At 55.1% G+C, this 15292-nt stretch overlaps 1 protein-coding gene across 1 annotated transcript in view; it reads right to left on the bottom strand.

Annotated features, from left to right (window-relative positions):
- Nucleotides 1-2096: 2096 nt before the first annotated feature.
- Nucleotides 2097-15292, bottom strand: part of COL27A1 (collagen type XXVII alpha 1 chain) — a 127685-nt gene continuing 114489 nt past the window's right edge. Inside the window, exons 49-61 of the mRNA XM_036329781.1 lie at nucleotides 14051-14158; nucleotides 12288-12341; nucleotides 11766-11828; nucleotides 11348-11401; nucleotides 11155-11190; nucleotides 11021-11038; nucleotides 10780-10815; nucleotides 10191-10217; nucleotides 8394-8459; nucleotides 7368-7536; nucleotides 5964-6073; nucleotides 4476-4694; nucleotides 2097-3138 (exon numbers count right to left, since the gene is read on the bottom strand). Of these exons, the coding sequence (XP_036185674.1) occupies nucleotides 2992-3138; nucleotides 4476-4694; nucleotides 5964-6073; nucleotides 7368-7536; nucleotides 8394-8459; nucleotides 10191-10217; nucleotides 10780-10815; nucleotides 11021-11038; nucleotides 11155-11190; nucleotides 11348-11401; nucleotides 11766-11828; nucleotides 12288-12341; nucleotides 14051-14158 (1107 nt within the window). The 3' untranslated portion in view covers nucleotides 2097-2991. The remainder of the gene's footprint in view (nucleotides 3139-4475; nucleotides 4695-5963; nucleotides 6074-7367; nucleotides 7537-8393; nucleotides 8460-10190; nucleotides 10218-10779; nucleotides 10816-11020; nucleotides 11039-11154; nucleotides 11191-11347; nucleotides 11402-11765; nucleotides 11829-12287; nucleotides 12342-14050; nucleotides 14159-15292) is intronic.

Raw genomic sequence — 15292 nt, 5'->3', positions numbered from 1 at the left:
CCCCTGCAAGTAAACGGATGACCTGGAAACTTACAGCTAGGTTGTTGTTGTTTTTTTAAAATATATTTTTATTGATTTCAGAGAGGAAGGGAGAGGGAGAGATGGAAACATCAATGATGAGAGAATCGTTGATCGGCTGCCTCCTGCACGCCCCCTACTGGGGATTGAGCCCACAACCCTGGCATGTGCCCTTGACCGGAATTGAACCCGGGACCTTTTATTCTGCAGGCCGATGCTCTATCCACTGAGCCAAACCAGCTAGTGCTATCGCTAGTTTTTAAAACATAAAATCCCACATAGAACTCAACTGCTTGTAATTTGTCCTTTCTCTTAAATAAGCATTGAAAAGTTCTGTTCCCTCCCAGGTCCCGGAGAAGGAGAAACACGCGAAGGAAGAAAACTCTGAACCGGTCAGGGCACATGGGGCCCAACAGGGATAGGTGTGTCCCAGTGTGGTGACTGCACAGCCTTGTGAGTGTCCGGAGTATCATTAATGGTGAGTTTTATGTTCTGCGTGGTTGTACTAGATTAAAAAATAAAAGAAGGAATTGCTCGTGTTAAACTCAGCACCCCTCCTCCCTGTATGTTGCAGGGTGAATTGTGTCTCCCAAGAAGATGTGTTGGAATCCTAACCACGTTACCCGTGAATGTGGCCTCCCCGGGGAATCGGGCCTTTGCCGAAGGAATCCAGGTAAGACCAGGTGGGCCCTCATCCCAGAGGACTGCTGCCCTTCTACCAAGGTGTGAATAGAGAGAGGCTGTCTGGTGGCTGTGGGGATGGGGATGGAGGCGCTGACATGCCTGGGGCCACCAGAAGCTGGGCCGGGAGGCACCATCCCCGAGAGGCGGCAGAGGGGTGGTGGCCCTGCCAGTCCTTTCATTTCAAACTTCCAGCCTCCAGCCCCGGGAGAATGGAGAATGTATTCCTGCCGTTTGAAGCTACCAGGTTTGGGGGAGTGTTATGCTCACCCTAAGAAACCGAGCTCTCTCACTCCGGCACCAGCCCTCCTGCTAGGGTCCCATAGCTCTCGCCCTGGCCCCCCTCCACTGGGGGAAGCGGCAGAAGCAGGGTGCCCCCTGAGGACCTTCCCCCCACCCTCCAGCCCTGCCACACACCTTCCCTGGGCTTTTCAAAGAAGTACACGGCCACAGATTAGTCATTCCATTGCCTCAGTTTTAAATATTTATTTAAAATCCAGAAGGGAAAAGGAGAGACGGGACCCACGGGGGTTTTAACACTGACATGTGGACAGAGACATAAACGGGGACAGCAGAAAAACCCAAGGACGAGACAGGGGCCAGGTTGAGACTGGCAGCGTGGGGAACGGAGCTGAGCGAGGCCCGGCGGCTGCGGAATGCCCTTCCACGGGTGGCCTCCGGGCGGGGCCGGGGCCGGGGATGCAGGCTGGGACAGGACCAGTGGGGAGGGTGGGCCAGAGTGAGGTATTAAATAATGCAACTCAAATCCAATTCCCCAAGAGACACAACTTGAGAGAAAGACAAATAGACTTTCACATAAAATTTCCCCTTCTATAAAAATAATTCCTCAGTTAAAATAACCTCAGGATCCGCCCGGGCGCTGGCTGGTTCGCGGATGTGGGCGATTCAGGTGGCACTGAATATCCCTATCATGCCGCACCCCAAGGTTCCCGTAGGTATTCCTTCTCCTCGGCCCACGTGTACACGGGGAGCTACTGACGCTGTGTTCCTATGGGATTTAATGACTAAAAAAGCAAGAGTGATGGCTGCGTCTTGAAAGGACAGGCTCCTGGGAGGGAGGATCTTAGTGGGTGGTATGTGGCTTCAGGAGATGGTTCCATGTTTCTCTTCCACCTCCAAGGCCAGCCTACCCACCGTTGCTCCTGTAACCGTTTCTTCAAGGTCAAGGCCTTCTCCCAGGACCCGCCCGTCTACATCGCATCCTCCAAGTGCATCCTTGGCTGAACTCCCCTCTGGGACCATGAAGGGTTAGGTCAGAATCCTTCATGCTCAGGCCTCCCCTGCTTTAGAGGACAAACGTTTCAAAGTCTGTAAGTTAAAAGGCAAATCTCACTGCTTCTGTTTCTGGCAGGGTTGTGTGTGTGTGTGTGTGTGTGTGTGTGTGTGTGTGTGTGTGTGTTGTGGTTTTTTTTGCTTTTGCTTTTTTTTTTTTTTCCTTCCCCTTTCTTCTTCCCCCCTCCTTAGCAGATTACGGATGAGCACATGGGTGATGCTAGGAGAATTTAAAAGTTCCCCAAACTTTGTCCTTTGGAGGAGAGAGAAAAATGTGGAGGAGAGCCCACATCAAAACGTTTCTTCAGCGTCTGTGGCAAAAATGGTAGCACCTTTAGAATCTTAAATAGGGTTTGTTTGTTTTTTTCGTAAAAAAAAAAAAAAATCACATACACTAAGAGACGATTGCGAGCACCAGCGATTCCACAGTGGGAGGTAGCAAACGTGGGTGCCCCCAGCCCCGAGGGGAGGGTCTCCTCTCCCTCGGCTTCCTTTGCTTCCCACCCCTGGCGGCTCTCTCTCACCCTCTCACCTCTTTCCCAGGTGAAAAGAATAGTAACGCACCTCCTTTGTGTTTGTTTAAATAAAATATATATAGTTCTTTCTTTCCTTTTCTCCTTTTTTCATGTCTCCTCTCTAATATTGCACATCGAAGCTCCCTGGCGGGGACCAGCTGCCCCCTTCCCTCAAGCTGGCTGGAACGTGGGGCTCTTGCTTGGGCAGGAAGCTGGGGAGGAAGGGGTGGCCGCGGAGCTGGGAGACAGGCCCAGTTGGCTCAGGCTGGCTCTTTGGTTGGTCTTTGGAGCTGTGCTGGGGTCACCCCACTCCCTGTTACCCCCCAGCCCCTTCTACTGGGCAGACAACATCTGGGGCCCGCCCTAGGATCCTCGGGCAGGGGACCTGCCTCTCCTGGGCCCACCTGCCCCTAAGTACCCTCCCTTTGCCTCCTCCTACTCCTCTTCCCTCCCCTCAGGCCTAGAGGAGCCAGGAGGTCAGAGGTCAGAGGAAGCACGCAGGTCCAACTTCCAGGCGGTACTGCTTCCCTGATGAGGCAGGAGGGAGGTTGTCCACACTGACAATGGGCAGCTGCTGGGGGTCCTGGGTCCGGAAGGTGAAGAGCGTCTGCTGCCAGCGGCCATCCTGGACCTGAGGGCAGAAGGAAAAGAGGACACACATATCCACCACGGGCCTCTTCGTCCATCTGACGTGATTCCCGGCATCTCTCCTCGCGGTTTCTGATGGCCACACGGTACTTCCCCAGAGCACCCACCCAGACTGGTCCATTTAGATGGCTCCTGCTACTGTTATGCTTATGAGCAATGCTGTAATGACTGTCACTGTACTCAACGTTTGTGCACACTTGTCATTATTTCCACAGCACAAACGCTAGAAGCAGAGTTGCTGGATCAGAAGATAGGTATGTTTCTAAGGCTTTGGATTTATATTTCCTCCTATATAATAAAAGGCTAATATGCAAATCGACCGAACGGAGGAACGACCATTTGCTATGATGCGCACTGACCACCAGGGGGCAGAGCCTCAATGTAGGAGCTGCCCCCTGGTGGTCAATGTGCCCCCTGAGCCGGGCTCATGGCTGGCAAGCACGTCAGTTGGACATCCCCCGAGGGCTCCTGGCCTGCGCCCTATCACAGTCCGGGAGCCCCATGATAGATCACCCCAAAGAGGTAGGCCCTGCCCACCCAGCTGGGGCTCCTTGATGGATCGCACCCAGCAGAGGGAGGCCCCGTCACTTGCCGCAGCCCAACAGTCGGTGGCCTGGGCCTCCCTCTTTGGTGGGATCGTAGAGTCCCCTCCCCACTCCCCGCCATTGATTGCTCTGCCAGCTGGTGGCCTGGGCCTCCCTCTGCTGGGTGATCATGGGGCAATGGCTAGACCCCCGACGAATTGCATCGCACCTGCCTTGGCTGGCCTGGCGCCAGCGGGTGTCATAGCGTGGTCGTCTGGACGGTCGTTCTGCTGTTCGGCCATTTGGTCAATTTGCGTATTACGCTTTTATTATTATAGATGTTAGTGAGGATGTGGGGAAACCAACACGCTCATTACCAGTTTTGATTAATCTTGTGACACTGGTTTGTTCGACTTTATATCTCTCTCTTCCCTAACAACCTACTCTGTTTTAGGCATTTGAAAATAACCAAAAATGTTAAGAGAAAAAATTAGCCCAGTCAGGATGGGGGCAGAGAGTAGAAGTCCATCCTCCTATAAGCAGCCTTGCAAGTAAGTACCATATCGACCAGCCCGTAAAGTTTTTACCAGCCCAGATCTTCCCTCAGGAGGTTCCCAGAGAGGAAGGTGAGTAACAGCAATTTTATAAAGCTGTCGCAATAAAATTATTACAAATGTAAAAATTATATGTATCATACTAATATAGTACAGTATAAAATTGTTATACACAATTTTATAATAAAAACATGGTTTCCCACTGGTCTGTGCGTGAGGGGCCTGTGGGGGCTCCGCGTTACCTTGCAGCCATCCATGGACACTTCAGGCCTGAACTGACCCCCAGCTTCGAAGATCTGCCCGTTCCAGGCCCGGAAGCGAACTGCCCGCTTGGCTGGGGCCTGCCCGGGGCCCTCCTGCCACACGGTCATGTTCAGGCAGTGGATGGTGATATGCTGTGTCACCTCAGAGCTTAGCAGGTGCAGAAAATTCATCTGGACCCGGCTGACGGCAAACTCGACCTGGGGAGGAGACGCAGCCGTGGGGCGGGGGCGGGTCTGGCTGGGATGCCCACAGCTCTCAGAAGGTCAGCTCTCAGGGGTAAGCTTTCCTGGTAACATTTCCCAACCACGCTCCCAGACGTGTGCCCACTTAAAAGACAGGGGAATTGAGGTCTGTGTGAGCTGGTCCAGAGCCAGGGAGCAGCAAGGAAGGGAAAGAAAGAATCAAAGCCAGAGTCGGAGCTGTGAAGGGCCCAATACAATCTTACCCACTCCCCTCTCCATTGTAGGGGACGGGGGTCTTTGGAGCTGAGCTGGGACCCAGAGGCCCAGAGAGGAAGAGGATCTTGCCCAAGATTGAGAGGCTCTCAGAGTAAAGAGGAAATGAGCAGCGCCCTCCCTACCCTACGTCTCCATATCCCTGAGGGGTGGGATGGGGTAGAAACGCCAGACCTGACCACAGACAACAGGACAGGATTTACGGCCTCAGTGGTTCTAGTGTGAGGGCTGACAGCTGGGTCTGTGTGTCTGTAATGCGAGCACCTGACGTAAGTTTTGACCCCACGCACTTCAAAGGCGCCATCTCTGATCAGCACCCCACAGAGGCTCATTGTTCCCCATGGGGTGGAGACTCAGAGGGGCAGTCCCGCTGCCAACCCAGGGGCCAACTCCGGCCTCACCCCTCTGCCACGTCACAGTCAGAGGGGAAAGGGCCTGCTGGATCGTGAGCTCCGGCTGCGGGGCTAGTGGCGAGGCTGCTGTGTTTCGTGTTGCATCCCAGCACCTGGCACCTGGCAGGGACTCAACTGGTTGACCAGCTGGCTCCTGAAGACTCTCCAACTCTGGGTGGGGGAGTGGTCACACTGCCACTGCCCTCCTTGGCTTATTGTTGAGTTGCCCTGAGCCACCTAAAATTCTCAGCCCAGAGATGGGCACTCGGTAAGCGGGCAGCGAACATTCATTTAATATTTGCACGCACAGTCCTGGCGGCTGTCCCCCGGGGAGCCGCACCCTGACTTGTTTTGTGCTGATGGCTCATGGTTCTCCAGGCCAGGCCAGCGAGGCCAACGACGCTGCTTTAGGTATTAGGCAAAAAGTCCTACTTGAAGAGAGAACCATTGGCATCAGACAAGTCCAAGGGGTTTGGATTTAAAACAATTCATCCTCAACTTATAGGTGAAGGAACTGATGTTCAGAAATGGGAGATGACTTCCCCAAGGCCGGGCAGCCAGACCAAAACCTGGCTGGGCTGTGGCCGGGCAGCCAGTCGGGGCAGCAGCAGACGGGTACCTTGGAGGCTGTGATGGGCTTGAGACACGTCTGTCCACCATGCGTGAAGTTGCAGGAGACTTCGATGGTGTCGGACGAGCAGCCAAGGTTCGGATCCACCCAGTAGGTGCCTGCAGGGAGCAATGGGGTGGTGGTATATGTGTGTGGGAAGGAGCCCAGGGCTTGGTTCTGAGGTGGCCCCCCCACCTTGTGACCCCTGAGCTCCACTCGGATATGAAGTCAGGAACGGGGGAGCAGAAAAGGGATTCGTGAGCCACAGATCTCTGAGCAGAGGCCCTGGAGGGGCACCCAGCTGAGCACGAGGCCTGTGGCTACTGAGAAGTGTCCACTTTCCCTCGGGGCACTAAGGCAGAGAGGCTGAGCCACTTGCCCAGGAGATTTAGGGATGATGTAGGTCAGGGGTCCTCAAACTACGGCCCGCGGGCCACATGCGGCCCGCCGAAAACATTTATCTGGCCCGCTGGGTGTTTTTTGCCACGGCTGTGTGCATAGGAATTTGTTCATAGTTTTTTTTTTGAAACTATAGTCCGGCCCTCCAACGGTCTGAGGGACAGTGAACTGGCCCCCTGTTTAAAAAGTTTGAGGACGCCTGATGTAGTGGAATGGTTTCTCCATGGAGGCCAGTGATCCTCCTAGGTTGGCTGGGGGACCCCTAGATGTCTCCCAAGTATTGAGAACTTGGAGCTGTGGAGGCTCAGACCTCGGGCTGAGCCAGGACCTCAAGGGGCTGATGGCTCTCCACTCCCTCTGCACCTGCCCCCACCCCCTCTGCACCTACCCCCACACCCTCTGCACCTGCCCCCACCCCTCTGCACCTGCCCCCACCCCTTCTGCTGGCACCGGGTTCCCCCACTGAGCATCTGAGGAAGCCACAGGTTTCGCAGCGAAAGAGTGGGACACCCGGCCACTGGCCGCCTTCTCGGGCAGCGAATGGAAGGGTGCTCAGGGCGGGGCGGTGGCTGCCCAGCTCACAGGGCCTACATTCGAATCAGGTCTGTCTGCCTCCAAAGCCATGGTCCTTCCAGGGGCCACATTAGCTCACAGACAGAAGGGAATTGGATGAGGTGCGGAGCTCCCTCCGGTCCCGGCCTGTCCCAGCCCCTCGGGGCTTTTCCTGCCAAGGCTCTGGCCTCCCGCTGACATGACTGTCCCTGCTTGACATCTGTAGGCTCCGGAAGGATGGGACCCTCCTCGGGGGACCCACTTCACCCCGAGGTCCTTCTGAAGCACAAGGCCTGGCACCGGGGCTCAGCGACTGCTGGTTGAGTGAGTAAGTGACTGGCCATGTGCCATCTCTCTGAGGACAGAAACTCGGCCCTGCTCCCCCTGGGTCCCCTCTGCCCCGTCCCACCCCGCCCCACCCCGGGGCAGGAAGTGCTCTCCTCAGACCACAGGCCCCCGTACCATCTGCCATCTTCTGCTCGCAGTCCATGAGGTCCCGGCAGACCCGGGCGGGGTTCTCTTTGGTGCCCAGGGGCGTCTTAATGCTCTGGATGAGGTGGCTGAGGTAGTGTAAGGTTTTAAAGATCTCCCCTCCCTGGTCCAGCACCAGCCGGTCCGGATGGCTGGAAACCTGCCGTGAGGAGAGAGCCATCAGCCCCTTGAGGTCCTGGCTCAGCCCGAGGTCAGAGCCTCCACAGCCCCAGGGGCATGGTTGGAGCAGGCGTTGGGTCTACTCTACTTAGCTAAAGAAATTGGGGTCCAGGGATGGACTGGGGGGCGGGGTAAGTGCTGCCATGGGGGCTTAGAGGCTCGAGAGGAGCGGTGGGCAGGTCTCCATGAGCAAGGCAGCCAGGTGTGCAGAACGCTGGGGAATGGCCTCAAATCCTTCCAGAAGGGGTTGGTGGAGGTCTTTCCCCTGACCCTCGTACCCACCATGGAAGGAAAATAATGGGCTCATCCATGCTGCCCTTTGCCCTGGATTGTGAGCCCCCAGAGAATAGGACAAATGGAAATGCATGTAGGAGGTCTGAGCTGGCGGGCGGGGGGTGAGTCCCCCATTGGGAAGGAGGCAAGGCAGCAGGGGGCACTCCTGACGGGGGTCTCACTAGAGGGCACCGAGCGCCTTCTCAGCCTGGAGTCCCGGAGTGGAGATGACCCCAGGCCGGGGCTTGGCTGGGCCCTGTGGATGGCCGCGAGCTTCCTGCTCCGGGCAGACTGCGGCCTGAGCCGTGGGAAGCTGCTGGGCCAGCAAGAACGCCGACACCCCGCGAGGGCTTGGGAGGAAAAAGGGCTCCGGGACTGGCTGTGTGACCGTGGCTGTGTCGCCAGCTACTCCCAGCCTCAGCCACGCCCTTCCCACCTGTGGTTGCGAGATGCCCGCCGAGGCTGTGAAGGGCTCGGTGCAGGCCACGTGGGTGGGGCAAGGACCAGACATTATTTCCGTTTCCCCCGGGAAAGGATCCCACGTGGCAGGGCTCCTGCCGGTACCTCTGCTCTCAGTGCTCCATTAGTGTCCATCCACGTCTGGAAAGCTGCCCCAAGGTCATCTTGTTGCTGTGCAGGGAGAAGACGGGGTGTGCATCCTGGACCCCCAGGGTCTGAGCGCCCCCTCTCTACCCCACCCTCCCAGCAAGGTCCTGGCTAAGGCACAGGCCCTCTGTGAAACTCTGTCCTTCCTCCCCAGGCAAACAGAGTCTGGCCCTTCCATGCCCTTCCTTGAGGCACTTTGTAGCTCATCGCCCTCAGGATTAAGTCCAAACTCCTCAGCATGATTACAAGACCCGGCCTGAGTGCTGTGGCCTCTGGCCCGCCTCTCTCCCACATCTATTCTCTGCACAACACACAACCAAACTTCTAAGCCCTAAATGCCATGCTTTATCTAGCCACAGGACCTTTGCACATGCTGCTCCCATCCCTGGAATACTCTTCCTCCCTCCAATGCTCCATCTGGCTCCCTCCTATTTCAGTGGTTCTCAGCCAGGGGCGATGATGCCCCCTAGTGACAATACCTGGAGACAGTTTTGGCTGCCACAATTGGAGGGTGGAGGGTGTTACTGGCATCTAGTGAGTAGAAGCCAAGGATGCTGCTAAACATCATACAATGCCCAGGACAGGCACTCCAGCAAAGAGTCATCTAGTCCCAATGTCAGCAGTCCTGCCCTACCCTCACCCTACAGATGTCAGCTGCAGTGGGAACGCTTTCCTAATGCTTCCACCCCTTCCTCTATGTCCCCACAGCCCCTGGTTTTTCCGTTGGCTCGCACTGTAATTGTCTAACATACACCTGGATGTCTGACACTCGCCCCGGGCTTGCCAGAAGCACAGCTGCCATCTTGCTGTGAAAACAGCAAGGGGCAGAATCTGAAGCCCCCAGGATTGGGGTCCGGTGCAGGGACTCTGGAGCTAGTACTTCTCAAGTTCAAATCCCAGCCTTGCTACTTATCAACTGTATAATCTAGGGCAAGTTGCTTAACCTCTCTGCCTTAGTTATCTCATCTTGGAAATGGGCATGATAAGAACACTAATAATGAAGTGTTGAGAGGAATAAATGAGTTAATATATGAAAAGCACTTCTAACTAATGGTGCCTGGCATATAACAAGCATTCAATTGATTAAAAGTATTAAAAAATTCAAAATCCTCTCATTTTTTTTGAGGGAAGTGGTTTTCCCGGATCTCTGTGCTCTGACTTCCTATTGATGAGACGGATTAGCGGAAGGCCCAGGGAGAGGCCAAGGGGAAGCCGAGGTGAGAAAGATCAGGGGCTCCTAGTGGCTCTGGGCCCCCGGGTTCTGCTCCAGTCAGTCTTTCCCCTGGGCCCCTTCCTGGTCCTGTCAGGGCCTGAATCTAACAGGCACTCGGCACAGCGGTAAAAGGAGGAGGACTCATGAGAGGGCTGGGGAGGGGGTCAAGCTTTCAGACAGACCGAGTCCCCACCAGAGAGGCACACAGGGCCCCCGACCTGCTCTCTCTTGGGACTCAGAATCTGATATAGGAGGATCCTCAGCAATCAGCCGATCTGTACCAAGTGTACCACCAGGACCCAGGAGCCGGTGGCTGGAGTGCCTTCTTGGGGTCACAGTCAGTGCCACATCCCTGCTAAAGTCTGGGTTTCCTGCCTCTGTGGCTTCAGGGCCCAGGGTCCAATATGGAATGACCAAAGGACACAGGCATCCTCAGGCCCAGCTTAGGGTTCCAGCCACTGTGGCCAGAACCGGGTCAGCTGCCAACCCACCCTTCCCCAGGCCTTACCCAGGAAGACAAAAGAGAATGCGCTCTGACTTACAAAGTGGATAGGTCTCCCTGGAGGACCCTGCAAAAGAAGAGGCCGGGTCAGCATTTGACAGGGACTCGGGGCTAGATTCTGGGGACTGTCAGGAGATTACAGGGTCTATCAGGGCATGAGAGGACCCACCGGGCTGGCCTACACTCCCCCGGAGGCCTGGCCCCACCGGGCTGGTCTACACTCCCCCGGAGGCCTGGCCCCAACGGGCTGGTCTACACTCTCCCGGAGGCCTGGCCCCACCGGGCTGGTCTACACTCCCCCGGAGGCCTGGCCCCACCGGGCTGGTCTACACTCCCCCGGAGGCCTGGCCCCACCGGGCTGGTCTACACTCCCCCGGAGGCCTGGCCCCACCGGGCTGGTCTACACTCCCCTGGAGGCCTGGCCCCACCGGGCTGGTCTACACTCTCCTGGAGGCCTGGCCCCACAGACTGGTCTGTTCTCCCTTAGAGCCTGGGCAGTACAAGAAGCTCATGAGTCCTATGAAGTAAGAGCCAAGACAAGCGCCTGCCACCAAATTCTTGGGTCTCCTTCAAAGGAACCCCACCCCCGGTCCCAGAGTCCAATGGGCACAGAGCACGCAGTTACCTACCGGTGGGCCTGGTCGCCCTCTGGGGCCGGGAGGACCCTGGAGGAAGAGGAGAACAGTGAGGCCCTGGTCAAATGCCTTCCATCTTTCCCCACCCAGGGCTCCTGGAGCCGACCTAAGACCCAGGGACAATGGTGACCCTGGCATCGATGGGTACAGATGGGATGACTGGGGCCCAGGAACCCAGAGTGCCTGCCCAGTCCCACTCCCCCACCCAGCGGCCCGCACACCCCAGCCCACTCACCCTCGGACCTTGCAATCCCTGGATGGAGAGAGAAGCGGGAGAGAGAGTTAGGAGACCTGGCTGAGCCGTGCTCACATCCCTGGAAATCTCCCCGCCCCCATCCCTGTAGCCCAGCCCCCAGCCCATCCGCTCACCATGTTCCCTTGGCTGCCTTTGTCGCCCTTCGGACCCTGCAATAAACAATGGCCCCATGAGAGAGGGCTCAGAGGGAAGCCCCATTTCCCAGATGGGGAAACTGAGGCCCAAGGTAGCCCTGGGTAACAGAGACAATCTGGAAGCAGGAAGGCAAGGGGAACCAGCAGTCTTTGGCCAACCTCCTGCACATACCGGGCGTCCTGAAGGTCCCAAGATCCCAAGGGGCCCGATGATGCCTTCTTTTCCCTAAAGAGAGAGAAAGGCTTGTGTGTCCTTGTCCCAGGGACTGGGGAATAGTCTCACGACAGGAGGGTAAAGGACACTGTGCGTGTCCCAAGGGAACAGAATGGAGACTTCCTTGGACAAAGGCCAGGCCATACACCTCCTGAGCCATGTTCCTTGGGGTGGGCTACACAAGTGGGGTGAGGGGAGCGGGTGAAAGTGGGGAGGGTGGCAGCCCAGCTGGCAGGAACGGCATAGGTAAAGGTGCAGAGGTGGAAAGGAAGACTGTGGGCAGAGGGGCTTAAGTCTGAAGGAGTCCAGCTGATAGCTGGCCAGCCTTAGACCTGGGGCCACTCTTCCTGCTGGGTCAGAGAGGGAGGGGACTCACCATCAAGCCAGGAGGCCCCCGAGGCCCCTGGATGCCTTTGAAGCCGATGTCTCCAGGGGGGCCCTGCGGGAGAAAGAAGAAGTCTGTCTGTTTCCAGTGGCCACTCAGGGGCCCCAGCAGCTTCCCCAACCCCTGGGGTCTGGCCAACCTTTGGCCTCTCTATCAAAGTAACAAAGTTCACAATTATGAAGCAGGTACCGGTGTGCAGGCTCAGGGCTGTGTGGTGTATGTCTCTGGTCTTACTTAATTATTACAACAACCCTCTACTGTTATTATGCCCATTTTTCAGATGAGGAAACTGAGGCTCGGGGAGACCAAGTGACTGGCCGGAGGTACACAGCTGGTAAATGGTGGAACTGGGCTCAGAACCCAGGTTGGCTGGGATATGAGTCCCTGGGACAGGATGTGCATGCTTGGTTCTGGCCGTGTAAGTGCTCGAGAAAAGCTTGTTGACAGAATACATGAACGAGTAGGTAGATGGACGGGACCCCAACAGGAACAGTGTGGAGTGGGATTCTGTACCTTGGGTCCGAAGAGACCAGCCATTCCTGGGAAGCCCATCTGGCCAGAGTCACCCTGTGGGGAGAACAGGATGAGATGGCGTGAGGGGGGCCAGGACAAGGGTGCCTAGCCAGTCACCCGGGACCCCTGGGCCTGCCTTTTCCCAGGGACATCAGCCACTCTATCGTGAGATGACCAGATGCGTATGAACAGTTCACAAACTAGGAACCAGGTCAACCTGGGTTCCCGGGGGGAAGAGCCTGTGCCCTCTGTCAGATGAGAAAGCGGAGGCCAGCTCAGGGATTACACGGGGAACTCTCCAGAACACCCAGCATCTCCTGTCCCAGGCCTTCCAGGAAGAGAACGGAAGGACCCACACACCATTCCCAACCCATACAAGGAATGATCCCCTAAAAGGATCCCAGTAGCTGGGGGCCTGCTCTGTGCCAGGCACTGTGCGTGCACCGTCATACATGCATGTCCCACACCAGCCTGGCTCAGAGAGGGCAAGCACTTGTTCAAAGTCACACAGCCATTATGTTGGGGAATGCACCGGCTCCAGGTCAGGTGGGAACGACTCCAGAGGCCTGGAGCATCTGGTAGGTGTCTGCTTAGCTTTTAAAGAGATTGCCCAACTGTTTCCCAAAGCCGTTTCCCCATTTACATTCCTATGAGAGTTCCAGTTGCTCCACAGCCTTGCCACCACTTGGCATGGTCAGTCTTTTAAAATGTTCACCATTCTCACAGGTGTGTAGTAGCATCTCATTGTGGTTTTAACGAGCATTTGCCTGATTAACAATATTGATCTTTTTTTCCATAGGTACTTTTTTGCCGTATGCGTATCTCTTTTGATATGCGTATTCAAATATTTTGCCCAGCTTTTTAATTGACCTGCTTCTTTCCGTTTTATTGAGTTTTGAGAGTTCTTTATATATTCGAGATATAAATCTTTTATCAGACATATGATTTGTGCTCCTCTTAGTACGTGGCCTGTTTGTTCTCTAAATAGTGCCCGTTGAGGGGCAAAAGTTTTAATGAAGTCAAATTGATAAAATTTCCTTTTATGGATCATGCACTATTTTTTTTATATATTCTTAGATTCACTTCTCTACAATTGTATTTGAGATGCCCGGGCTGGGTGGCCTAGGTTGCAGGTTTGATCACCGGTCAGGCCACATACAAGAATCAACCAATGAATGCATAAGTAAGTGGAACCATAAATCAATGTCACTCTCACGCTCTCCCTAAAAATAATTAATAAACGTTTTTTAATTGTATGGAGAATTTTTGTATCTATTTACGAGGTATATTGGTTTGTAGCTTTCTTTCTTTGTAATTTCTTGTCTGACATCAGGGTAACGTTAGCCTCCCAGAACGCACTGGGAAGTATTCCTCTTTTGGGGAGAGTTTATGTAGACTTGGTATCACCTCTTCCATCAGTGTTTACTAGAACTCACCAGTGAAGTCACCTGAGCCCAGGGTTTTCTTTGAGGGAAGCTTTTAAATGACAGGTTCAATTTCTTTCCTGGATGTTAGGCTCTTTATCTGGTTGTGATCCATCTCTCCTCATTCTGAAGGGACCACTCAGATCTCCTCTCTCAGCCTCCTCCCACCCGCTCCGCTCAGGGGAGGAGAGTGGCAGCTGGGACCCAGGGAGTGTGCTGCTCTGCCCCGTCACAGAGCAGGCAGGTGGCTCCTGGGTCTGTGTGTGCGCGCGTGTGAGCGTCAGTATTTGTGTGTGCAGGTGAGCGAGCGAACATGTGTATTTCCTGGGGTTCACTCACCGGCTGGCCTTTGGATCCAGGCTCCCCCTGGTTCCCAGGAAGACCTGTTCCGCCCTCTGTCCCCCGCTTTCCGGGGGGACCCAGCTGCCCAGGTAGTCCGCTTTCACCCTTTAGGAAACAGACCACAATGAGCAGTCACAGGGGGAAAGGGTTCCAGGTGGTTCCAGGGGAGGGGAAGGGGGAACCTAAGAGACAGCACAGTGACTCCACGGGGTAAGCTGAGACCTCAGAATGGTGGGGCTCACCTGTGGCCGGGCGGGGCCGCAGAACTCCAGCCTCCTTAAGGGGAAAGTCAGCCTCTTGACTCTGGCGCTCCCCTCACTCTCCACACGGCCTCTCCTCTTTATGGTTTCTTCCCAACAGACCATGCAGGTCCCACCCGCACACCTGCACTCACACTCTCCTCTTGCCTGAAAACCACCTCCCTCCTCTCCTTTAAACCCTCCCTGGGCCAAGGCCACCTCTCCCCCTGCCTGCTGTCCTCTCTGCCCAACTAAACCTTGAGCTCAGGAAGGGCGAGAGCCATGCCTGACTCACCCATCGCAATCTTCCTTCCTATCTAGCCCTGGGCTCATACTGACTCAGGGCTCCTCTCCGCCCAACCCCCCCAACGCTTCCCCAATCCCTTAAGGAAGCTTTTTAAAAAGATGCCTTAGAGGAGGGTCCCAGTGGCAAACAACATCGATTGTTCTACAAAGGCCCACAAGAGGGCGCCCATGGACAACTCAACAACCAGTTAAAGCAGTGGTTCTCAACCTTCCTAATGCTGCGACCCTTTAATGCAGTTCCTCATGTTGTGGTGACCCCCAACCATAAAATTATTTTCGTTGCTACTTCATAACTGTAATTTTGCTACTGTTATAAATCGTAATGTAAATATCTGATATGCAGGATGTATTTTCATTGTTACAAATTGAACATCATTAAAGCATAGTGATTAACCACAAAAACAATATGTAATTATATATGTGTTTTCCGATGGTCTTAGGCCATCGGAAAGGGTGGTTCGACCCCCAAAGGGGTCGCGACCCACAGGTTGAGAACTGCTGAGTTAAAGGACCAGGGCCAGGGAGAGGGCAGTGTTAATAGCTGCCTGAACACACTACCCTTTAGGTTAGGTGGAAACTTGGACAGGATTCCCTGGGAAAGGTCGGCAATGTGCACGCCATTCTCACCCAGGCCCTGGGACATGAGTGAGTGCCTCATGTTGGCATTATAGTCAAAATCGTTATAGTTAGAACC

Source organism: Myotis myotis, unplaced genomic scaffold (assembly GCF_014108235.1).
Source record: "Myotis myotis isolate mMyoMyo1 unplaced genomic scaffold, mMyoMyo1.p scaffold_m19_p_12, whole genome shotgun sequence".
NCBI lineage: Eukaryota > Metazoa > Chordata > Mammalia > Chiroptera > Vespertilionidae > Myotis > Myotis myotis.
This window is presented reverse-complemented; position numbering and strand designations above follow the sequence as displayed.